This window comes from Heliconius melpomene, chromosome 19 (genome assembly GCF_056956725.1).
Source record: "Heliconius melpomene rosina isolate 202511_hmr_F chromosome 19, ASM5695672v1, whole genome shotgun sequence".
NCBI lineage: Eukaryota > Metazoa > Arthropoda > Insecta > Lepidoptera > Nymphalidae > Heliconius > Heliconius melpomene.
Genome location: NC_140407.1, coordinates 7,451,798 through 7,478,677, shown reverse-complemented (window position 1 = coordinate 7,478,677; position 26,880 = coordinate 7,451,798). Strand labels below are relative to the sequence as shown.

Sequence of the window (26,880 nt, the reverse complement as noted above, 5' to 3'; positions counted from 1 at the left end):
AATTTCGCCTTCAATTTCTAGATTTCAATTATATTTTTTATTTTGTTTTATTTGTTAACGTACCAATACTACCAGTAATCTCTTCTTATATATATAACAAGCTAGCTTATCGCTGGTAGCTTTGTAGTTTTGTAGTTTTCGAGTTTCCCAAAGATATCTCGTGGTAAAAAAGCATAAATTTTGATTTATGCTTTTAAGTACTTAATTTAATAAATAATTAAGACTTTCAATTTGAAATTACAAGTTTCTCATCTTTAAAAACGGCGATATTTAAAACAAAATTGTAATCAGTATTTTATTCTCTAGGGGTGAATTTTCAAAACAAATCTTTGTTAATCAAAGTCAAATATTTAAAAAAAAAATATGAATATAAAAATAATAATACATATAAATATTACAGATGTTTTCTTGTTCTAGTAATTCAAAACATTGGATGAATCGAATTATTAGTCACTTTTCTCTTCTAATCAAGCAAAGCTTCACTAGGAAACGTCTTAATAGCAAATCTAATTTATTGTACACTGAGAAAGAATTTTATCAAAAAAAATATCTTAAGAAAAAAGTATTAAATCAACGTTTGCATCGAGGTGTTATGATCAAAACTCAACTAAGCAATGGACCACACGCGTGTTAATTAACATATCGTGTTGCGTAACAGCAGGAACTCTTATTTTATTAGTCACTATATAAAAATATTTGATGTATATCAAGTTCATATTACCTATATTTAATTTGATATCATCTATTAATAATAAGAAATTATTTCTTATTTGTTCATAAAATACAAACATGGTGAAGTTTCTCCGTTACTAGAGAAGGTCTTGGGCCGATTATTATATTTAATTGACAGTTTTAATATATTTTAATTATAAAAAGTAGTAGAACTGATTATTTTAGCACTCTACTCTGTCGACACGTAAGCTATGTGGCAACTAACGTAAAGATGTCTTTGAAATTCTTTAGTATTATGAAAAGTAATAAATACCTAATGTAAAATATTTAATGAAAAAGTAGATACAAAAAAATAATTTGAAGTAGTGAAGCTAAGTTTAAAAAAACAACAAAATCTTATTTCACCTTAAATTTATTTTTTAAAGTAAGCTTCATTATTAAATGATATTTAAACCATCCAACTATCGTCTTTCTTTTTAGCTTGTCTTAATAATTGCATAAATGCTCGACATATATGCAACAATATAGTACTATTGTACAATAAAATGTTGTAAAAATTATTCCTGATAACGTAAAACAAAATATATATAGTACTAGAGGCCCGCCCGCGGATCCGCCTGCGTGAACTACGTTATTATTAATTTCTGTCTCCATGAGTACCTACGTCCTATAAGTGCCGTCCATGTAAAATTTGAGACTCCTAGCATTTGTAGTAACGAAGTTTCATACAAACTCTCAACCCCAAAAACAACCCCTTAGAAGTCGCGAGCACCTACGTCCTATAAATAACTCCTATGCAAAATTTGAGATTCCTAGCTCTGGTAGATTCAGAGCTTTCGTGATGAGTGAGTGAGTGAGTGTGACCTTTCGATTTTATATATAGATATGTAAAAGTTATTCCTGATAACGTAAAACAAAATATATATAGGTATGGATACATTTGCACAATAACATTGAGTGTATGAGCAGTTTAACTCTTAAATAACGAAAACAAATTGGTTTTAGAGTTGTAGCAATCAAATTTGAAACGCCGGCCTGTCCGGACTCATTAAATTATATTTTTTTAATTAATGGATGTTTATCTCCGGGCATGTTGGCTATAAATCTGATGGGGGCGTGCGTTGGGCACTGTTCAATATTATGGTTCTCTTTCTAATTAAACTTTGCTGCTATGTTCGTCCGCGTGATGTGGCTTATGTTGTGAGCGACAGCGGGTTTAATGTAATGTCCGAAGTAGTATGGAGTTCAAAATAAACAAAAAAAATACTTTATCGCACAAATAAAAACAAAATATTTTAAAAAACATAGTTAAACACAATAGTGTAAACGTGGCCATATCACTAATAGTAGTCTTAAATTCAACTCTCTATTGAAGATTAGCTAAGAAATCAACAGATAAGTAAAAATAATTTCTAAGAAAAGTCTTATAGATACTTTTGTTAATATAAAGAAAACCTATCGATTCAATGATATCACGTATAAAAGAAAAACGCCGAGAAATGACCGAAAATTGCTGAAATAAAATATTCTCTTACAATCATTTACATTATTATTATATTATTATTTTTCGTAAGATCGCTTTTTACTTGCACCAAACGCAAACAATGCAATACTGGGTGATTTTTAAGCGGTATCTCCCCATCTGGAGGTTTGATTTGCAATATTGCTTCCTCTGATCGCGGGTTAATTGCTAAAATATTTATTGATATTCTACCCTGCCACATACGATTTACATTTAAATATAAATTTCAATGTAATTTTGTTTAAAATCTTACAAAAAGACTTAAATTTGCTATAATCATAAAAAATATTAGTTTCTAATAGCTTAAAGGGGAATGTAATCCACTTTTTATTTACTCTCGAGACCTGTCCTCTATTTTAAGTAAAATTATATATACTTTTGAAGAATTTCAACTAATGACCATTACAAAGTAAATACATAAGTGCTATTTACGCTACGAATGTAATGTGTAAATATATATGGTACTGAGTACAAGAAAGATACAAGGAAGGTATAAGAAATGAAAATGGCTTTTGAAAACTGAATCCGGAATGTATTTTATAGAATTAATACAAGTAATAAATTCTTAAAATGGGGAAAAATTTCATTAAATAAACTAAAAAGTTAATTTAAAATAAAATAATCAAATGAAAGATTTTAAATGTCCAAAACATGAATACAAATCCACATTCAACTGTACTTACATAGAACTAACAATATTATTATGGTACTAGCACATATAAATTATTGCCGGTACAGATGTAGTGGCGAAGGACATGTTTCGGAATTTCTTAAACATGTAAATTTACTCACGATCGTTTCAATCTTAAGTACGGCGTGCTCTTTTGTTTTTATTACAATAGTATACTTAGGGCATACTTATAATATATATTTTATAGCTTTAGAATAATAGGGAAGTTAACGAAAACACTTTGATCTTTAATTTCCGCCCTAATTCAGGACATGAAGTATAAGAATAGCAGGAATCCAGTTATAACCAGAACGAGTAAAAGAAGATAATTCATTCCCACGAGTGGAAAGCGAACCGACAACCGTTGCGCTTATACTCAAACCCTGCTCGCTGCGCCTCAACAGCCTCAATATTTTCTTAGAAATCTATATCCATACGTATAAAGTTAAATAGCTCAAAGGAAAGGCGTACACGCAAGCTAAACTATGAATCTTAAATGCCGGTATCCACAAACATCTCAGCTATGAATATTATAGAAGTGACATACAATATGAGAATATTTCAAAATATGAAACATTAGTTGATATTGACGAATACCCAATTTATATTTTTTATGGCATAATAATTATAACGTAATAATGTATCTATCCAAATTATTTTTTATGGAATGTTTTATGGCTATAATTAAGAACTTCTAAAATTAATTTTGCAAGTAACAGTTTAAAGAATAAAAAAGTGCCGCTATTTTTATATTATTTGCCTTAAATTATAGAAACAAGAAACTTATGGTCATTAAAAAATATCCTTAAAATCAAACCCACGGCCACTGGCTTACCTTTTCGCAAATTTTACATAACTGTATTTTTTTTGTAGCTATCAAAGTAGACAGAGTTATCAAAAATAATATAACTTCTAATCTATATCGACAATACTCTATGGAATTCCCATGGACAAGTGCACGTATAACGGTGGGGCTCGCAATTCAGTGATTTACAGCGACTCGACTCGCAACAGAATAAACGTGGACTAGAATAAAATGGCTATGGCCAGTATTTGCACTGAAGTAAATATTTACAACTAAATTAATTTAAATATTCTTTATTTAATAGTAATTGACAAGAACTTCGAATCGTCAGTGAACTTAAAAATGTTAGTAGGGGAGAGCGGGGCTAAGACTAGAACTGGGAATCGAGCTGGTAATCCTAGTAAATTATCTAATTAACTAACTTGTAATGTCTACACTAAACGTTTTTTAATATGTATAATATAATAAATTTGCATTAACTAAATGAATCGAAATCGTAAACGAATGAAAATGTAACGCCTTTTAATTTATTACTCGATTTTTACTCCATTGAGATTTCTCAAAAATTCCATGCATATTAACAATAATTCCACGAACTAATTGCATTTAAATTGCATATGGACGTATATACTCCGCCAATTATAATTATAAGGTTACAAAGGATACTGTATACATTGTACAAATATAAGCAATATATTTTTTTCCGCGTATAGTAAGTAGAGGGAACCTTTCTTTTTATTCGTGAGGCCGAGTAGGGACTACAGTGAGGATTCATGGAACGACAGATGTAGCCCATCGATGATACCAACTACTAAAACCTCACGATACTCATCAACCGCCACTTGATTCTTACGTGAACCGTGAATCAGAGGGAACCTAGAGTTGAGACACTCCGTCCAGCGGTTTATGATAATTTTTCAAGACATTACATGTGAGTGGAGGAATGCCACGCCGCATTGAAATCAATCAAATTGAAATATAACTGAATCCCCGAGCGGGAACTGAACCCACAACCACAACAGCCTCTTACTTATGCTTATTCTGGGATAGACAGTGAAGTTTATAGTTTACATAGTTTTGTTCTTATCGAAAAAAAATATTATATTAGTAAAACTAAAAAAAGATAATTATTTTATTCCCATCGTAACTACGCGAAATAATCATAACTTACGCTTATATGACCTTCGGTAATTCTGTGCATAAAGTATATCCAATTAAAAACAGGCTCCTAGTTTACTATTCATTTAACTAACTCTGTCATCGTTCGATCATCTCCATTTTCAATTTGCAGTTAACTTCGAAACATGGTGCTTCGTGTATAAGAAACTTGTTCATTTAAGTATACAAAGTTATATAAACGTTAAATTTAAATTGAATTAACTATTCAAAATTAGTCGAAAACTAAATTGACCTTATATGATTAGGTGACAGTCATTTAAAATTACCACAAACAGGAATTGAAGCTGGTACTAAGCACGATTACCATATAAAATATTATAAACCACACGATAAAATCACTTGCAACAAAATTAAATGCACGAGAACGCTCTGAGCATACAAATATGGTTATTTCGCTATTTATTGGTTAGTGTTGATGATTACAATACAAAGTTATTCTAAGATTAGAAAGTATAAAGAGATAAATAAAAGTGGTGCCCATCACAGTCGTGATCATATTCTAAGACAATGGTCGATTATGTTATATGCTTGAGATACTTCTATTTTGTGGTGTGATACGTGGTCGTAAGCGATTAGAAGAAAATACAAATATATAAATAATATTATAAATATTAAAATGCGATGCGAGTGATGGATGTGCGAACTTCATTTAAAGGAATTTCATTTTTTATTTAATTTTTTTCCCTGCACTGGTATGGTATAGTTGAGTTTCGCCTTTTAACACGCAATGTTTAAAAATTGGGGGAAAAGTAAGAAACGTAGCGCGTACATATGTAATTTTTTTCATCGATTTTTTTATTTGGTAGTGTGTTCACAAACACACTTTGTACCTTTACTAATATTGAATAAAATTATTTATTTGTTTTTGATTTTGAACCTCAAATACTTATTTATCTATCGTTTCAAGCGATTTTTAATTGATGCATGAAAAAATTGAGAGAACCATTCGGAAAAACAAAATTCGTTTCCGACTTTATTACCCTATCGCTTGGACCAAACAAGGAAACGTACTAAAACTTTTCTTCGCCACTGCTTTTCTCTTGGATACGTATAAAATTCTCACGAATTCAATAAATTTGTTTAAGCAAAATGAAGCTGTAACGTAACTTGAATCCAGTAGTCTCGCATTCATATTTACTCTGTCTAAGTGATTTCCTTTTCATGTAGACCCAAATGTTCGTCGTGTTTGTTCAAAATGATTTCTATTCGAAGAATGCTATCACAAGCATTGTGACTTAATCACTAACAAAATAATTGTATCGTATTTCATCATTCATCACAATATCGTGTTACTTCATTAAAAGGTCTATATGTGTTTTGGAATGGATAGCGGATTGTTTTTTATTATGAAACAATTTCATTAAAAGTAATTTTTACATTGAAATTTGTATAAAATATTTCAACGAATTTATTGTAACGTGTTTTTTAATAAACATATATAGATAGATATCTTAATTTGAAATTTATCGTAATTTTAATAAAACATATAAAAACTTACCTCCAGCCGTAGCTTTGAGACTACCAACAATAGTTCCTATCCTCACGTCTTCACGCACACGAAAATTGTATCGCGGCTTATCGAACAATGCAGAACCGACCCCAGCAGGCATCACGTTCACGTGCACTGTAGCCCCTTGTGGCGCTGAGAGACCTCCTCCATCCGTTACTGATACCTCCAAGTCAAATTTGCCATTGGATTGTATCAAAGCTGGCTTTGTCACGAACACTTCTCCAGTACTTCTGTCTATCCGGAATATGTCATTGTCATTCCCGTTTACTATTCTATAAGTGATAGTACCAAATTTTCCAGAATCAGCATCAGTTGCGGATACAGCGACTATAGGTTCGTTGCTGGATACTCGACCTTCCTTCAAGGAAACATTATAATCTCTCACAGTGAAGACTGGGACGTTGTCGTTGATATCGAGAAGTTGAATCTTCACCATAGCGGTCGTGGACAGGCCCCCTGCGAATAAATAAATAATTGGTCTCTTGATTGTCTGTATTGTTGTAATACTATGTTTAATTGACAGGCACTTGATTTATGCCGATGTCAACGAGTTTTCGTTACATGTTTAAGATTAAAATGATGTTTGGTATTCTTTAACTGTTTTTTTTTCGAAGTGACGCAAATAAGCAAATGGAAACGTAGCATACATTGTGTTTGGACTGTGTTGTTGATTAACGATAGAGATTAACAAAATTCGTATATTGGAACAAGGAATTCTGATTTAAAAAGATGTTAATGTTTCATAAATGTAATTTTCATTGTTGAGAGAGTCTAATATTTATTTTATTAAATTCTACAGTTTCTATACAAAATTCCTAAAATAATATAAGTAAAAACATTTCCTTGAGTTACAGTTTAACCCTTGACTGTCTCATAAATACAGGCAACTCATAATACTAACTAATTTACATTAAAAATATAATTCGTCTCTAAAATATAAAGAAGTGTAAAAGTAAATAAGCCATAAAATACAAAAATCTTTAACAATCGCAAGGTAAACTTTCGTAAACCGTACGTAAACGTCGTTTTCACTATTGAATGCCAAAATTACTACCGAAATTCTTGAGTTCCAAAGTCGCCGCCCTGAGTAAAAACGTAAACTGATAGTTTGGTCTTCTCGCCCCATAAATCAGTGGTAGGACATTGGCCGACACTCTCGGAATTTATTCCTTGCCATTTTGCCGGTGCCTTATTTCAACTCGTATGCATAGCTATAGCTCTGTCACTGTTAAACTTATTACTTCCAATTGATAATGAATGGGATGGCACAAAAAATGTACGAGGTATACACATTGTCTGTTTTGTTAGTGTGGGTTATACTTTTTTTTTATTTTTGAAATTATTAAAAACTTTGGAATAGTTAGAAATAAATATATAGGATTCTAATTAAATTTTATAGAGGGATTAAGGTTTAAATAATTGTCTTTATATAAGAGATTCAGTGTAAAATCGATACTTGTAATTTTATAGCACGAATATTTAAAATACTAATGGTTGAAATATTACTTGTATCTCTATCTACCATCGATATATGTTAATTAATTTATAACATAAACATACAAAGTTTTACTACAGGTAGGTTTTCTTTTTACCCGGTAAATATGACAGATATTATAAAATAAGGGATATATAAATTTCCAACAACACATACCTCGATCAGTAGCGATGACAGGAAATTCGAAGTCGCTTATCAGTTCGTGGTCCAATTGATTAGCAATACACACTTCTCCAGTGTCTGTCTTCACAGAGAACTGGGGTCGAGCTAAACCTTCCCCGAGGGTGTAGTTCACCATCGCGTTGACCCCGCAATCGGGGTCCATGGCTGATATCTGAAAAGAAAAGAAATCATTTAAGAAATTTATATATTTTTGAAATATTTAGATATGTTATTTAGATATTTAATAAACTTAAAATTATAAACTCTAGTAAGATATAAGTGATATTTCTATTTTTTAAATATAATTTAAATATATCTTCATTTCTTTTCTTACTATTTGTTTATATATTTTTATTCTCTTGATATCTCTTTTCTAATAGACAAGAGTAATATTATCATACAAACTTTCATAAGAACATGTGAAATACCTAATAACCTCACCATTTCATTTATAACGGCGAGTGTAATTCCACTTGTAACAGTAATTTGCACACACACAATTCGATAAATGAAATGCACAGCTAATTTCGTCATAACTGACGAGAAGAAAATCATCTTTAGAATAACAAGTAAAAGGTCCTATTTGCACTTGAGCTAAACACTTTCAAGCACTTTCGTATTTCCTTCGCAAATACACAAATAATTGTCCAACGCCATCCTTAAGATAAGTATCGTAATTAATAAAATATATTTAATAATATAAAATCGCTTGTCTTTCTGTGCGGTCTTGGGGCTTATCCTTTGATAAATTCATAGATTTAATGTTAATACTACAGAGTAGCTGACGTTAAGCCTTTTAGTCTGCAATATGCTTCGAGATCATTTAAAAATATATAGTTTGACTTAAAATTTTCTCAATTAATTTTTTTATTTATATAAAAGACCTATAGGAACCTAAAATACCTAAAGAGAAAAATAAACAAAATTTAATATAAAATAATGTTTATAATGACAGTATAAATCACACCGATTTTTGTTCACAGCAAATAAAAAACTAATTCAGAACATTGATATAAATGAAGTCATCACAACAATAATATACAGATATTCTAAATGTGTTCCGATGTAAAAATAAAACGCGCTGACATTTGAGGTGTTAAGTGGTGGAAAAAAAGTAGAATCTCTCTACATTGTCGATAATTAGCTCAAAATCATCCTTTTTATCTTTTCCTTTACACTGTGGGCGACTATGTTATATATTTATTTCATTTTTGAGTTAGACAATTATCACTCTTACTGTGAGGTGGTAAAGAATAAAATCCTATTTAATTTTATGACAATTTCGTAAAACCAGTGTCGGGGTGTGCATGTGACAACGCCTCCTGATTAATTGCGACTGAGCGTAAAGTCAAGATAAATGTATGGTCTTGCAAAATTAATGGTACTACAAAATTATTCCTTTGCATCCGTATTAAAGTCCATTTTTCGGTTAAATTCTTAGATATACAATTTATGTGTTTTTATTATATATATGTCGCTTACACAATTTTCCCCTTGTCTGGATGTATGAATTATGTTATAGTTTTTTATTGGTCAATTAGAATTATAACTTTTACCCTCCTGACGATTTATCCCCATTTGTTACGCGAACTTTAGGTCACTTCCTTAATAAATTAAAATTAAACGTTGCAATTATGTAATATATAATTATGCTTAAAGAAAATGTTCATGAACATATACTATCTGGATTTGATTTATTAAAATTTCTTAGTTCATTTTTATCTATCGAATGTTTAGTATTTTTGGACATATTGTCTCTTAAATATCTATCAAATAAAATATTTATAATTGAATTCTTGTATCTCTTGTATATCGCTCCTTTTTCAATTATTGTAGACTTGATTTGAAATTATTAACACTAGCCAATACCAGTCCCAATTTCATTAAAACATCATCATCATCATCATTAATAATATATGCATATACCATAGTGAAAGATAAACCGAGTGTCTTCCCACAGCGTTTTCTGCAGAACGGCAGAACATCGAGACTGATGCAGAAGATGCAAGACATTAAGAAACAAAACGCCGTCTATCTTGCTATATCTATATATACCTACATATATGGTAATAGCTGAACAAATTCTGGTATTGTTCATTGGTTTATTTGCTTCTACTCAGTTCCTTTTAACGCGGACAATTTTTAAATGGCCGGCCTACCTATGCTTGATTCCATTATTGTGTGCCAATCACAGTGAATTACAATGTCCTTTGGGGGACCGAGGTTGTGCTTATTTAGTGTAAGTTATATTTATTTGTAAATTTTTGTGTTTATTAGTATATATATGATTTTTGATGTTCTTGTCAAAGATTTTTTATATTTGTGTTTTTGATTGGTGAAGTTTTCATGTTTTTATTTATTTATTTATTTAATACTTTATTACACCATATTTGTTTTTGTTTTTTTTTTATATAAGCAACATAAGGTGAAAGTTCCGAAGTGTGTCTTTGTGCTTTCTATATAAGCAATAATGATCTCTCTATTATCTATATGGAAAAAAAAAATTGGTTTTTATATATTTGTTTAGTTGTAGGACGTTCGATTTAGTAACTTTTCACTGGTTAGTGTTTATCAATTAATAAACAAATTGATAAAAACTAACCAATATTGTCTTTTATTTTCTTAAGAGATTAATAAACCATGTTTATTTTAGAAAAGGATGACGATAAGTATAATATTTTTTTTTTACATTTTTCAGATATAATTAAAAACATTTAATTATTTAATTTATAAACCTCCACATATCGAAGAGTCAGACAAAGATTAATAGTGCCACCGTCTTTAATGGTTTCTGATATAGATTTTTTTCATTTTATATTGAGAAACCTCGCAAAAATATATGTAAGGCATTAAGCTAATTGAGACGTGTGAAACATAAGTGACATGTTTATAAAAACATTTTTAGTTAGCTGCTAACTTGAGTGTGCAATAAATCTTATTGTGTTCACTTTTATCTCCTTAGCGGCCGATATCTCTTTAATAGCAAGTGCCAAGTTCGAAAATTTTAATATAAACAACTTAAGTACTCCGATATCAGTTTTAAATGCATTATCTTCGAGTCGTCATATTTTGAAAGCCGATAGCTTTCTCGTTGTTTTGTATTGTAGTATTTGTATTTTTAATGTTTTTCTTTTTTCATGTAGTTATGTATTGGAAAGTTGTAATTTAATCATGTTAAAGAATATTTTTCTTTCTATTAAACTCATTTTGTATAGCAAATGTATTTCTGGTCTCTTTTTAGATTTCCCATATCATTTTTCTTTACTATTGTTTCATGCAAAACCTAATGTCGTATTTTAAACTGACTTAAAAAAAGGAGGGTTTTAGTGTGGCATGTATCTACGTATGTGATATTATTCGGCCAAGAATCATCAAAATCGATTCAGTAATTTTTGAGATATGCATAAAATATATATATTTTATATTATTTAATTAATTATATATTTTTTTAATTACTTTTATAGATAGATGTAACTCTCAACCACAGTGTGCAATCAAACACGTTCCATCTATGCCATGATGGCGTCATTTTCGTTACATAGAACATAGATCAAAGGATATAAAAGGAACCATTAATGACTAGTGTAGCCGTAAAAAATGGCAGTTAACGAGAGATCCTCTACTCTAGTTCATTTAATTATAATTTAATAAAAACTCGATATAGTGCAAATGAAATGCCGTTTTATACCTTTTGTATGAACATGTTACAGAATGTAGGGCAAAAAGCGACAGCTTATTTAAAATGAGGAACTAATTTTATGAGTGGTGATACAGCATACGATGTGGATTTAGTGATCGATTTTTATTTTTTTTTGTGTTGTTAGTTGTCCTTTCCTTGTTTAGGAAAAGTACATATTAAATTTAAGTTATATATATAATTTTTTTTCAGACCCTCATCGTCGCTGGGTCTGATCTTAAACCTTCGAGATAATAAATTATTTTGCAACTTTTCGAAAATTGAGTAGAAAATGAGGAACAGAGTGTTATGACACTGGGGTCTGCCTATATGTGTTTCAAGCTTCAAGCCAGAAGGTAAAAAAATATATCTTATGTCAAATATAAATAATTAAGATATTGGACTTTATATTCGTTAGCTTTACAAAAAAATAACACGTTGACATAATAATAGCAAAATTTTCACTATTTTTCGACATAAAGATGTTATTTATTGAGCAAAATCGACGTTTATTGTGCAATATATTAATTAATTATACGATATATCGTTGGCTATAAATTGTCCTGAGGATAATAAAAAGTTTCACAGTAAAAGAGCTGTCAAGTCGCTAGTTAGAGTTGGTTCGTGGCCGGTTTTTATTTCTTCAATCAAACGGTAGGTGCAAATACAATACTGGATTAAGACCTTAGCTTGAAGGGATAATAAAATGGACATCCTAGAAAGAAGAAACTTTTTTTTTTCATTTCATAGCAGCGTAGGACAGAGAGAGAGAAAGAGAGAGTAGAGTATGCAGTGTCAAGACATTCTAATCATTACTTTTTGTCCGAATTCCAGACATTACGTGCTGATTAATGGAACACACTAAAAAAACAGCAACAAAAACAAACTTTAACCTTATTTTTTTGTAAAAAAGCAGTAAACAAATCGTGAAAGATAATACAATAGAATGCTCTTTTATCCCTGCGGTTAAAATCGATACAAGTTGAATGGTCGATACCTACGAGTAAGTATAAAAATATTTGCTTATTTTAATTATAGGCGCAGTGGCCTTTGCACGCCTCCCTTAGACTTCTATATTAAGTTTCATTGTCTCACCGTATTTATTCTATTTGGCTTGGTACGATATTCGATCGATTAATATAGGCTATTTGTTTTGTAAACTAAAGAAAGTAATTTAAATAACAACACTCGCGTTTGTTTTCGAGTAATTTATTCTCGTTTATTTTATATACAGGGATGTGGCTTTAAAAATTCGAAATTTAATTAATTAGCTGCACGCTGTATATTAAACACTAGCGGACCCGGTCGCGGCTACGCCTGCTTCAAATATAAGAATATAATTTCTATAAAAATATAATTTCAATCTAGATGAAATGCTAAAAGTGACTACTATTATATTTATTTTCATAAGGGTGAATATCAAAATGACGCGGTAACGAACGCGGTCGCGTAGCGACGACGGTTGTTATTAACATGGCAGAATAAATTGCATGTCAAATTAGAAAGTATTTTAATTTATTAGTACATATGTGTAATGTAATGTTATATAGCCTATAGCACTTCTGAAGAATGCAGCTTTCATACAAAACAAAAACAAAGTAAATCGATCCAGTAGATCCAGAGATCTTAGCGTTCAAACAAACAAACAAACAAACAAACAAACAAACTCTTCCGCTTTATTATATTAGTATAGATAGCGAGGCGCTTATTTCCGCCACTCAACACGCTTTCTCGAAAATTAGGCGGAAAGTGGAAAATGTCACAACACTGTTCTTAATAATTCCAGAACAATGTTAAAACATAATTATTTTTTTAAAGAAAATCCTGATAATTTACTTATTAATATACACAAATAACGGTCTTATCATAATGATTATATTATTACTATCCACTAAAGATAAGAATCTAAGGGCGCCACAATGTATCAAGAACATAAAATCGCCTATACGAGCAGTCAAGAATTAATTTATGTAGTGTAATATATACTGTACAGGGTCTTGAAGTACGGTCAGCAATAAAATGTAATCCTTAAAATAAATTGTATAAGCAAACATTGCTGTTTGTTTCCTTTTTTGGTATCGGTATTTGTTAAAATAGCTCATATATATATATTTGGTTTTTCTTATTTTATTCTGGTTAGTGGCAGAAAATTCGTGACATTGAGTTCTGCAACTCGACACACAATATCTCAAAAGCTTGACAGAAAGTGAGAAACGAAGTGTTTTAACACAAGGCGTCCTCTACCTGCCAGCTATGTGGGTAAGTAAGATGCTAAAACATTATTTTTCAAATTTTACTAAATGCCCACTTCCATTATTATAATTTTAAATGAACATAAATTTTAAGTCCCATACATTTGCGGAAGTCACATGATACCCGTGCGGTCGCGGTCGGGGCAATAATCTCTCATCGAGCTTCGAGCTTTTGATTAAAGTTGAATTGTATTAACGCATCGATTACACGTTTATATTACACCTCGCGTTTTTTTGCTGTAAAGTGTTAACTTTAGATGTTAATCGTCTTTTTGTCTATATGTCAATTTGTTTTGTATGGGAATCTTTATTGAAATTTTATATACTCTTAGTTTAGATAGAAATTTGGTGTATAATTTGCTCAATGAGGCGGTTATGGGTTCAAATCTCTTCTAAGAAAAAAATGTATTTACATTCTAATTGTATTTCCTGAACAGAAACGGAACAGCGCATTACGAATGAAAGAAAAAGTAGATGTGTGGGAAAAAATATGTAATTTGTTATCTATTATTGTTCCAAAATGTTTTTTGTGCCAACGGTTTATAAATCGGAATGTGGAAAAGGGAGAACTATGTCACAAGATTCTCTCTGCTTATAGCAAAAAAAAAAGTATCAGTTATCACTAAACCAGCTTTATTTTAGATAATAATAGAATTTTATATACAAAAATAATTATTTTCAATATCCGTAAGTAATTTTCAACAGAATCAACCTACGCGGATCATGTTTCTTGATACTTACGCCTTACTCGCAAGGCGTTGACGTGCGAGGAGGAAATTAAAGTGACGTTTGGATCAGTTGATCGCTCAAAATGATAGCGTCACGCTATACTATGGTCATTGATATATTTAAAAAGCATTTAGGGTTGTCTTTTATCAGATACTAGCGGACGCGCGCAGCTTCGCTTGCGTATTTAAGGGTGAATTCTAATAAACCATGAAACATGTGTTCAATGAAATATTTTTAAGAGTCTAAATTTCAAATTTTATAAAAATCTGTGGCGATTTAAAGATTTTTCCATACAAACTTTCAACCCCTTATTTGCACCCTTAGGGGGTGAATTCTAGAAAACCATGAAATATATGTTCAATTAAATATTTTTAAGAGTCTAAATATCAAATTTTATAAAAATCGGTGGCGATTTAAGAATTTTCCCATACAAACTTTCAACCCCTTATTTGCACCCTTAGGGGTGAATTCTAAAAAACATGAAACATGTGTTTAATTATATACGTTTAAGAGTCTGAATTTCAAATATTATAAAAATTGGTGACGATTTAAAAAAACCTATACAAACTTTCAACCCCTTATTTGCACCCTTAGGGGTGAATTCTATAAAACATGAAACATGTGCTTAATTATATACGTTTAAGAGTCTGAATTTCAAATATTATAAAAATTGGTGACGATTTAAAAAAACCTATACAAACTTTCAACCCCTTATTTGCACCCTTAGGGGTGAATTCTAAAAAACATGAAACATGTGTTTAATTATATACGTTTAAGAGTCTGAATTTCAAATATTATAAAAATTGGTGACGATTTAAAAAAACCTATACAAACTTTCAACCCCTTATTTGCACCCTTAGGGGGAGAATTCTAGAAAACGATGAAACACGTGTTCAATTAAATACTTTTAAAAATCTAAATTTCAAATTTTATAAAAATCGGTGCTGATTTAAATTTTTTTCCATACAAACTTTGAACCCCTATTTCACCCCTTTAGGGTTAAAATTTTTCAAAATCCCTTCTTAGTGGATGTCCAGATTACGAAAGTAAACTTTTGTCCAAATTTCACGTTTCTACCATCAGCGGTTACGGCTGTGCGTGCGTCTTACCTCAGTCAGTGAGGACAAGTCCTTTTATATATATAGATTTTATTATTTTATGTTTCCCAAACACACTTTTTTTTTGTAATTTGTAATTATATACATAAATAAAACTCCCGCATATAGTAGAGTAGACAGAGGGACCTGGGAACCTAGTCACCTAGCCACTTCGTTCTGATTAAGACACTGTCGTTTTCCACTTTCCGCCAGATTCTGGAGGATGAAAATATTAAATCTTTCATTTCCTCGATTGGGAATCGAACCCACAACGTGTCACCACGACTGGCCTTATATAAAAATTCCTCGTAGAATATTTAATGCGACAAATAAATAATATAAATTAATTTTATATAAAAATAAAGATTTATTTATTTGTATGGGATATCATTGCCAACCTTATAGGGGTATTCTGGGTTATTTTTAATTACGAACGAACATCGTCTTAAAGCTTGCGGTTGACTTTTTATCGTAAAGCTCACATAAAAATGTAGGTAGTTGGAAATAAGTTTTTAAAAAATAAACTTAATGCATATTTTAGAGAGCTTTTAAGGAAATAATCGATATTTAAATCTTATTAAAAAAAGATAATGTTTAAAAATGTTTGTCTTATAAAATCAGAAAGTTTTTTAATATCTCCTAATTTTGATTTTATGTTTTTTCCTAGCCGTCGCCGTCGTTCGAAATTTTATTTGGGTTGACTTTAAAAACTATACTGGAATATACCATTTCTGTAGGAATTTCGAGAAATGCCAACGAAGACGTAAATGTAAACCAGTTTTTTTATAAATTAGACATTATTAATATTATTATTTACAGTGGCAGGATTTTAGCCTATATTGAATTAATTTATATACCGATGATACGTACATAAAGAAACCTTTGCTGCCTACATTTTTCTTAATTTTAATTCTACCTCTAAATCATAATAGGTGCGTATATACCCCAAAGATAATACGACGAAAATTTACTAACAAAAATTGAATGCAAAAATTAATATTATAGCACAAAAAGTATTATGTTTCAAGTAAAAAATATTATCTAGTTTTATTCCGTGAAGTCTAGACTTACGACATATTTCGTTGGAGGCTGAGGTCAACGAACTCTGTTAATTGCGTCTGTAATTAATGATGCTAAAATCTATACAAATATATTATTAATATATATAATATATTATGTAAATTATTTCTCGATCTGATTTATTGTGAGATATACGATATATATGGGTTTTAAAGCCATTTTGAGACTCTATTGGTAAAACAGCAAAAGATGTGTTATGTTCCTGTCGATCTGTTGATAAATTAGATAAGATAAGGTGATGAGACAGTTTGGTATTATTTGTTTTTTCTTAGCTTCATAGTGCATTCCGCATATAGCAGCATAGCTGTATAATAAAGCTGTATAGTAGGTTCAATTCTCAAACACTACAAATATCTATATTTATATTAGATATATCACCTTAATTGTAAAGATTTTCCACAAACAAAAGACACTTTAATTACTTAAAATATAATTCCTTAGCTATTCTCCATATAACTCGGTCGATAAATCGTTGCAACCCACGCTAGATGCTATTTTCATAACCTGTCTGACAAATGCTTTTTCTTGGTTGACACTTTCGTAATATCGGTTGGTTAATGCTTGCACTATAATAAGAGAAAGAACATTAAGTTAAAGTTAATATTTTTTTATGTCTCCGTATTGTCTAGTCACTACATTTAATTTTTTACTCTAAAGCTGTAGGGTGGCAGAAGTGAACGATCCAATTGGTCGTCCCCAAGTGAGGAAACTAAAATATTTCTTTCCCCTAATGGAGATGGAATCCATAACCGTCGTATTTACAGCGAGACGTGGTCACACTGTGCATAAAAAGATTATGAAATATTCATAAAATTCAATATTCTAAATAAAAAAAGCTACATATTTTCAAACGTTGGCGTCACGGAACTTAGCGCTAAAATAGTTGGTAATATTAAATCAATTTTAAAACACTCGTATCTGTATCTATATAAAAATAAAGTTTACGTGTTTGTCTATGACTTCTAAATATCAGTTCTATTCATCAAAACAAATAATTATAAAATTTTAGTCTGTCTATCTGTCTTTTAGTTGCTAATCTTCAGAACTGCTGAACCAATTTTTATGGAATTCTTAGTAGAATATAGAGGAGGTTGTGTAACAAACAGCCTTTTTATCTCGAAACTGCTGCAGGATTATGTATTAAATACGACAATTTTAATATGCAAAAGCTAATTAAATTCCGATAGATTTTAGTAAATTATATTAAATTTATATATCGTATAATTAAGCAGGTGAAACCAGGAGCGGGTCGCTAGTCTATTCAATAAATGGTTACACAACTAGTTTTAATTAACACGTTATTTCAATACCTTTTGAATTTAATTACATACTTTTATATTTATCAGTGTTTTCAGACCGACAAAAAGTGTCCTCTCAACACATTTGGTAGGAACGAGTTTTAGATAAATTAAAGTAACTGCACATATAATATGCATTTTGATCTAGTTTTTTTTGTTCAACGCCTGGTTTTAAATTTTTATTAGGTACCGAAATGAACTGAGTGAACTGATTTTAATTGAAATATAATAATAATTGAAATCACTATGTTTCACTTGTTTGACTTTAGACTAAGTTCGAATAATACTTGTTGAGAAATGAAATAAATAGAATAAAAGAGTCTAGCCGGATCAGTATAGGAAAGCTGCACAGGTTCTAAATCTAATTAATTGTTTTTAATACATTTTTATTATTTTTTATCTGAAATAGCCCACATAACTCCCCCCATAACTATCTCATAACTCTCTTACTGTAAGGGTTGGAGACAAAAAAATTGGTGTGCCGCTATTTCAAATAAAAATCTTAATAAAACCCAACATTGATATCGACGTTCTCTAAGAGAAGGCAAGAATTTCCTTGCTGTTAAACTTGAGACTAAGATCCACAAGATTTTTCACTCTACGTCCAATTTTTAAATTAGGTGTTGCGTGGCGGATCCCAACGCTTACTAGAAAGGAAAAATCCAATTATTTTTAATATAATATTCATTCTCACGAGTGGATATCGAATCCACAACCATTTCATTTACAGTCATACGCACTCTTACTGCGTAACCATAAATAAATTACTAGAAACTTAGCAATTTGTAAATCAATTAAAATTGAATGAGCCAAGCAATGAAATCAATGTATATGTATTCGATATTGCACTTGGAATGTACGCGCTATTAGCGTTATCTCATCACTGAAGTACGAATAAATCTTCTTGATACTATTATATCTTATAAATCTTATGCTTGGTTAATTAGAATGATAGTAGGATTTTAAAGGGTAAAAGTATCTTATTCACAGTTATTATTAATTGTGAACGAATAGAATTCTTATAAATAGAATTCTTTTCTTTTCCTCACTATGGTACAATGAGATACGGCGTTGGGTTACGCCTTTGAACACGTAATATTCCTAAATTAGTCGGAAATGGAGGACGAATCGATTGTGACACATGCTTGGAAGCCTAATTATACAGCATATTAAATATTATCTAATTCTAACAATATGACATACACACGTATCTAACTCAAAACCCTTCTTTGAAGTCGGTTAAGAGACAAAAAATAAAACACACTAATGCTCTCAACTAACATCTGCAAATGTCACTCTAAATACATATGGACCTACAATGAACACTTAGCGAATAGAATCTAGGACGTTTCGTCATAGAAGCTGAAGCTAAGGAGAGACTTGAGAGTGCAATTTGAATGATGTGTTCATTAAATTAAATGTAAACAAACTATAACTACTATAGCAGGTACTTCAAGAGGTAAGTGCTTTTCTGTTTGACCTAAATCTATATTTATACTCTATACTAATATTATAAAGCTGAACAGTTTGTTTGGTTGAACGCACTAATCTCAAGAACTATTAATTTGAGTAGAATAAACATTTTTGTGTTGGATACTCCTTTTATCGTCGAAGGCTATATTACATTACGTAAATCGACTGAGGTCAAAATTACTCACTTCTTATTTGTTGAATTTGACTATACGAGCCAAGTAGGTAAAGCTAAGAGTAGTTCTATATAGTAGGTTTGTATTGATGAGTATATGTTTCTACAGATTTATTGTTTCAAGTTTCATCAGGCCCAGCACGGTAGGCAGAATGAATGTAATGCTAAGATTCTGTATTCCTATATTCCGCTTTAATTCTAGATAAGATTTTCTTTTTTAGCTTCACATTGTATTCCACACATAGCAGTGTAGGCAAAGAGATCCTGGGAAGCTACTGTTGAGATAATAAGACACTAAAACACACAACACTTCCGTTCTCCATTTTCCACCGCATTCTGGAGACATTACGTGATGAGTGGCGGAATTCAACATCGCGTTTTGCCTGGTTACTAGAGCGAGTAAATGTTTATTTTTTATGTTAAAAAAAAAAAACTAAAACTTCTAAAGTAATACCTAAGTTGTCTACTGACACTACTGTCTTTTATAATGGTTGCCTTGAGGCGACAGGCGCGTTAAATGTAACAGCTACCATCTAGGTCATACTTAAGCACTAGATATTAATATTACATCTGAGAAAGTCCAGATTTATTTATTGCATTTGAGACTGTCAGAAACAACTTCCGGTGTTTTAGTACTTGAATGAATACATAACTTCCACGAATGTCTTAGAGTCTCTTAGAGGAAGATGGCGATCTAGCTAAGAGAGGGGGGTAAATGAATTAATATTTTGTGGTTTAAAGACCCAATGTCTTAAAAATTAGACAAAAAGTGGGGAATGAAATGTGTTAACTTGCTCATTTTGCACATAGCAGGGTTGCCAGAGGTAACCTGAGAAACTAGTACAAAGACAATCACTTTTCAAGGCACTGCCGTTTCCCACTTTTGTTTGTCTCGATTTGTTTTTTTTTTATGTTATTAAAGGCACTACCTATAAAAATGTATCGCATTAATTTAATATATAAACAATTATTTATGTTGCAAAACATTGAATCTCACTGACTTTCACAAGACTTAAGTAATAGCCCAGTTAAAGCTGTCCTGCCCACGGCGCGGCGCGGCGTCGGAAACATTTTGATACAAAAATATATTTTATTTCACAAAATTATGAAATAATTCTTTAAATACTTCAAAAGATGTTTTATTTTACTCTCCGTTAACAAGATGAATCAGTTGAACTCAAAACGTAATGTCGCGTAAAGAGGTCGGTGCGCATAGGGCGAAGTGTTTTAACACTAGGTTCCCTCTGCCTACTTTGCTATAAAGATGACACAGAGTGAACTTAAACACTTAAGTAGGCCTGTCGCTCGAATATGTCCAAACCGATACCATTAGCTATAATGTAATCTATTCTCATTTTTTAGCTTCACACTGAATGCCACACATAGGAAACTAGGCTGAAGGAACCAGGGATACTAGTGTTAAGATGCTTCCGTCCCCATTTTTCGCTGAATTCTGGAGGCTTTGCGTGTTGAGTGGTGGAACGTAACGTCATGCTCATCACCAGAGTGAGGAAATGATAACATTAAGTATTTCATTTCTTCGAATGGGAATCAAACCCACAACCTTACACATAAAATTTAACGCTATTAATAGAGTAGAGTAGAGACAAAAATAAAAGAATAAAGTACCTATAATATTGAAGCATACGAGTACATAATCATGTACATAAGTCAATACAATTTATGCCACCTGCAGTATTAATCTTTGATAGAATCGCATTCGTTATGTATAGAAGAGAGGCGCTAATTGGTCTATATTTTGTATTTTTATGAATCATTATTTATTATATTTATGTGACAAGTATTTATATGATATATGTGACTACAAATACAGTGGCATTACTATATATATATTTATTTTAATTATTTCAACATAGAAATAAAGTGGGATATAAGATTTAGGAACAGTGTATGGAACTCTACGTATTGTATTTAAATATATATATATATATATATGGCTTTGGACACTTAAATTATACATATACACATGTACAATTATACATAATTATACATATAGTAGTACAATTATAATCAATATATCAACACATACAAAATTTAACTAAAACACTAGTAACCTTGCAGATATTATACAGTAAGTTTTTAAGTATATATACACACATCATGTCGTTCCCTAGATATTATAATGTTTTACGTACATACATACATACACATCTATCACACCAAAAATCTTAATTGAAAAATGAAATCTTTGATTTAGTACCGACCAATTAAGCCAGAATATGTTTCACCAATTACAAGAACACCGGTCGAGTAATAATTGCTCGCTACTTGCTTGTTGGTAATTTCAAACGTTTTCGTCTATACCGTCATAAATCTTAACAGCTGTGAGACGAGTATCGAAGTGGATGAAACGGTAAAATATCATTTGAATGCTATAAGAGATTGCTATCTGGTAATTATATGGGAGAGGTTGTGGCGCAGTGGAACAGTCTGTGATGATCTTGGATGCGATTCTAGTTGAGTAAAAAATTGTTATACCTATTGGAAATATTTTATCTTCCGTATGATTTGGAAGAAGACTTTCTGCGGGGCAGAGTTCCCTCTTAGCGATTTAGCACTAAGTTCCCTTCGCCTACCCTGCCTTACGCGGGATACAGCGTAAACCTACTTAATATCCATATCATAGAAAACAAAAAAATATATTTAACTTCCCCAAATCAAAAAAAGAATAAGAATTTGAAAACCTCATAGGGTATTGATGGGGTAGGGTCCCCATTTATATTCTATAAACGACATATGAACCTTCACACACTACACCAAGTTTTCCCGGTGTTGTCCAAAACACTATGTAAATAGAACAACATTTTTCCCGTACTTTGCATGTAATATTTCACCAGCTACATCTTGTTTGTGCTCGTGAACAAGACGTCTATCTGACTTGTATTTGCGCACTAATGATGCGGGATGAAGCTTTTTCGTCGTTGATATGTTGACATTTGACAGTCTGTTAGTTTTAACGGGCGCTACGCGAACGGTATATATGAATCACAAATTTAATATTGGAATTCGTTTAGTTATCATATTATTAGCGAGCCCTTTGGCTTTGTAGTGTATAGAAAATACGTTTTTTACAGTAACTCGAATGAATACGATAAGATTCATTGAATGATTTGATAATGAAATATTTGATAAACATTATACAGAGATTTCGGGAAATCTACTCTTATTGTTCCCCTATACTCCCTAACTTACCTGCCTGCCAAATTTTAGCTTTTTTTGTCTAGTTGATTATTAATTTTCAAGTAAAAATTAACTTAAAAAAGTCATACCCAGAGTTACGCATCAAATCCACTACCTCTCTACCGCTACCGGAAAGAAGCAAATTCTCTACCGCTTTACACTAAAGTACTAATATTTCACTTTAACATTAACAATTCCTACAACGTAGTATCGTTGGACAAAATCATAGACGCAGTAAGCAAACGAATGCTAGTCATTACAGCCGACAATTACATTTGCTAACAAAAGACTGTATAGACTGTGTGGGGAGTAGGGTGTATATGATATTGAATTTTACAGGACTATATTTTATTCTACGTTTATAGTGGCATAGTGGGATTATGTAACGTTTTACTTGATGGTTGTGGGTTCGATTCAAATTCTAAGGAATTAAGTTACAATGTTTTCATTTTCTCGCTCTCCTAAGACAATTTGAGGCGTAAGGCCACTTCATTTATTACACAGTGTTTTGAAGTTACCTTTTTCCGTACGTACTCTCATTACAATAACCGATGCAATAAAAGAAACGTGGTTTTTCTATTAATATAATATCTATATAAATTATTTTTTTTTTACTTAAAAAAGTAAAACGAATTAAAAAAATAAAATAATGTCTCCACGCATCTCACTAAAACTGGTGTCCCTACAAAGTTAATGTGAGGCCTCCACTACCGTCATCCGCGACCGCTTTCTACACCATAAAATAATGGGATACAATTAATTATCTGCAGTGTAAAGATCCATCGCGGCTTTATATTGGGACGATACGGTCTATTGCTGTTAGATGTTACGTAATGGGAAGTAAAGGAATAATGTACCTCTATACTTTCTTTTGTGATTTTCACGGTTATTATGTATATTTTTTCCTATATGTAAATGATTGGGAAAAATTGTGTTCAGACACTACGTTCTTTTAAGATAGAAAGTACTTATCTTTTTAGAAAGACTATGACTCGGGTGCCTCTAGAATTCGGAGGAAAGTGGAGAACGGAAGTGTTTTAATTAGAACTGAATGCTTAACACTAGATTCCCTGGTTCCCTCTGCCTAGCCTACTATGGTCAGCATACAACGCGAATCTAATAAGAATAAAAATAAATTAATTATGCAGTTCAAGCGGACGAACCCGCGAGCGGTTCGTATAACGAAATGATCAAATCTACCACAATCGCGCTTTCGGTTGGACGCTGTCTTACTCTGTCACAATTATTTAACGAGTTTTTAATCGGCATAATTATAATCGGCATCCAATTTATTTTTTTATGATCAAAAATAAGGAAACTGTATTTGATATACAAATTACTTATAAAAGCGAAATTAACGTGTACATACATACATACATATTTAATGAATCGATAATTATCTTTTTATATACAGTCTATGCTTCGGTACGGGTTGTAGAAATAAATATGTTTATTATGCCAGTTTTTTTTTAAACATTCTTGAGGATCTACGTGTTGAGTGGCGGAACTCAACGCCACTGTACTACAGACCAAGAACAGTTAAGAAAATTCCATTTTTGAAATGAAAAATGGATTATTTTTAGTATCAGACTTTTATAAGTATAATATGTAAGATGTAAAGCGACCATGCAAACGTTCAATTTAATATTAAACATTTTCTAGGGGAATATTTAATATTTTGCTGTGGTAACGAGGCAAAGATCGGCGTTGAGTTCAGCCACAAAAAACGCAATGTCTGAAGAATGAGGCAGGTGACGAACGGAAGTGTCTTAATGGGGACGAAGTCTTAGCACTAGACTCCCAGGTTCTTTCTGCTTAACCTGCTATGTGTGGGATCTAGAGGCATTGTTGCCTTCGTTACCAGAACAAGAAAATAAAAATATTTAATATTTAATTTCCTCGAGTGGAATTGAACTCACAATCTGCCCGCTTAAGTAGATATGTCCATATATAGGTACGCAATAAATTTTACATGCTTATATCAATTCTAATATTTTAACACTTTACCCTCTGTCCCATAATTAGTACTAATTAGAGTCATGTTTAAATTCACCGACAAAGGAAGGTAAAAAACACATGTTTAACGAACCAAATAATTTATTTAAGTTTTGTAAGAATCAAAAGTAACATTAAGTTCAATTGAAATGGAATTAAAAATCACATTTGCACCTGTTGATAGTATCAGCGTGGTAGCTTTTACAATATTTTACGGTCAATTTAATTTGTACTTTATTTCTTTTAATTTAGGGTTTAATATTCATTTTCGCGCATATTTGAGGCTAATCGTGGCGGAGGTGCGACTCTAAAAGTGTTTAGGTGTTTCTTGTGGGTTTGATTCACACCCGAAGAAATGAAAAATATAATATTTTCATTTTCTCCCTCTGGTAACGAGGCAAAGCGCGGCGTTAAGTTCCGCCACTCAACACGCAATTCCTCCAGAACTCGGCGGAAAGTAGGGAAGTTTTAATAGAAATACTATTAGCTTTAATATTCCATTTCTACAGGAAAGGTACAAACTATGAAGTTAATTAAAACTTAATATATTCTATATTGATAACAATTTAACTTAGAATAGTAATTAGTGAATATTATTTTTTTCCCCTACATTTGTAGGTGTGTGTGTATGTATTTAGAAATGGATTTCTAGAAATATTTTAATATATTATATTCTTTTTATGAAATACTTCCATAAGCCGTCGTAACGCAGCGTCTAAGCTTCTGCGACAAAGAAGACGACCTACGACAAACTGGCATGGTGGGTAAACATCCAAACACGTATTTAAAACACCTAACAGTAAGGCGAGAAACTAAAGCACTTTAATATAATTTGTCGTTGTCACTATTTGCCTAACTATTTTGAACGAATTCCTAGGCCGTGTAAAGCTTGTTTCGGTCTAGATAAATGTTATCTAACACAATGTAATGTACTGTTAAATTTATATGCATATCTTAGATCTTTTACTGTGTGTGGTCTTTAATTTCTAAGCGAAATAAGAATATTTTCGGCGGGATTCTTTTTTTTTTTAAGTAGAAAAGTGCTCAGACAATATGGAACTGGACGAACAACGTGGACAACGGTAAAAGCGATGCTTGTAAGTTAGATTCCCACTCGGATGCATTACCTTGTTTTTGTAAAAAAATACAAAAACCGAAAATTGGAGTAAAATAGTTAGTTTGGCTAACCATTATATACTGAATAAACTAAATCAGAAACTACTCTTTTCATTTGATTTTTTTTTTGTATTTTATTCCAGTTCATTACTCCATTTATCGAAAAATGAGATGTTCATACAAAACTCTTAGTTATTGTCATTTAACCATCCATGAAGCAGCAGTTAGCTAGTATCTAATATGAAATAGCTCAAGAAAATAAATCGCCATACACTGTAATCTACGTTTATAATAATTTATATTAAGATTATGAGTAAAATGGCTAAAGCTTGTTCTGTAGAGGACGAAATCAATTACGCTAGTACTAAAACATACAAGTTGCTATAAGCCGCTAATGGATAAGACTCATCGTTCATCGTTTCTAATAATATGATTTTCTAATGCAATTTAAATACTTTTTAGGGTTCATATGTATTAACGTTTTATAAAAATTAAGGCGGTTTTGGTTTCGCCCCTGTTCGCTTCGTTCACTCGCCAATAAGGGGCCATTTCGCTCAATGCTTTTTATAAAAATAAAAAAAAATCTTTAAACGCCCTTCGATTCCGAAAAAAAATTCAGATATTGTCTGCTAAGTGGCACATTATTATATACCGCTATTTGAATTGTATGCAATTACCTTTCATATTAACTCTGCGTCATTTTTCATGGAAGCTATAGGAAGCTTATGTCAGAACTGTATGTCGTGATTGATAATTATTAATAGCACTTTAAGAAA

At 31.3% G+C, this 26,880-nt stretch overlaps 1 protein-coding gene across 1 annotated transcript in view; it reads right to left on the bottom strand.

Annotated features, from left to right (window-relative positions):
* The window catches only part of ds (dachsous cadherin-related 1), a 220,075-nt gene that overhangs the window by 18,983 nt on the left and 174,212 nt on the right, over nt 1–26,880 (bottom strand). The window contains exons 3-4 of the mRNA XM_085203480.1: nt 8,010–8,187; nt 6,347–6,814 (exon numbers count right to left, since the gene is read on the bottom strand). Of these exons, the coding sequence (XP_085059606.1) occupies nt 6,347–6,814; nt 8,010–8,187 (646 nt within the window). The remainder of the gene's footprint in view (nt 1–6,346; nt 6,815–8,009; nt 8,188–26,880) is intronic.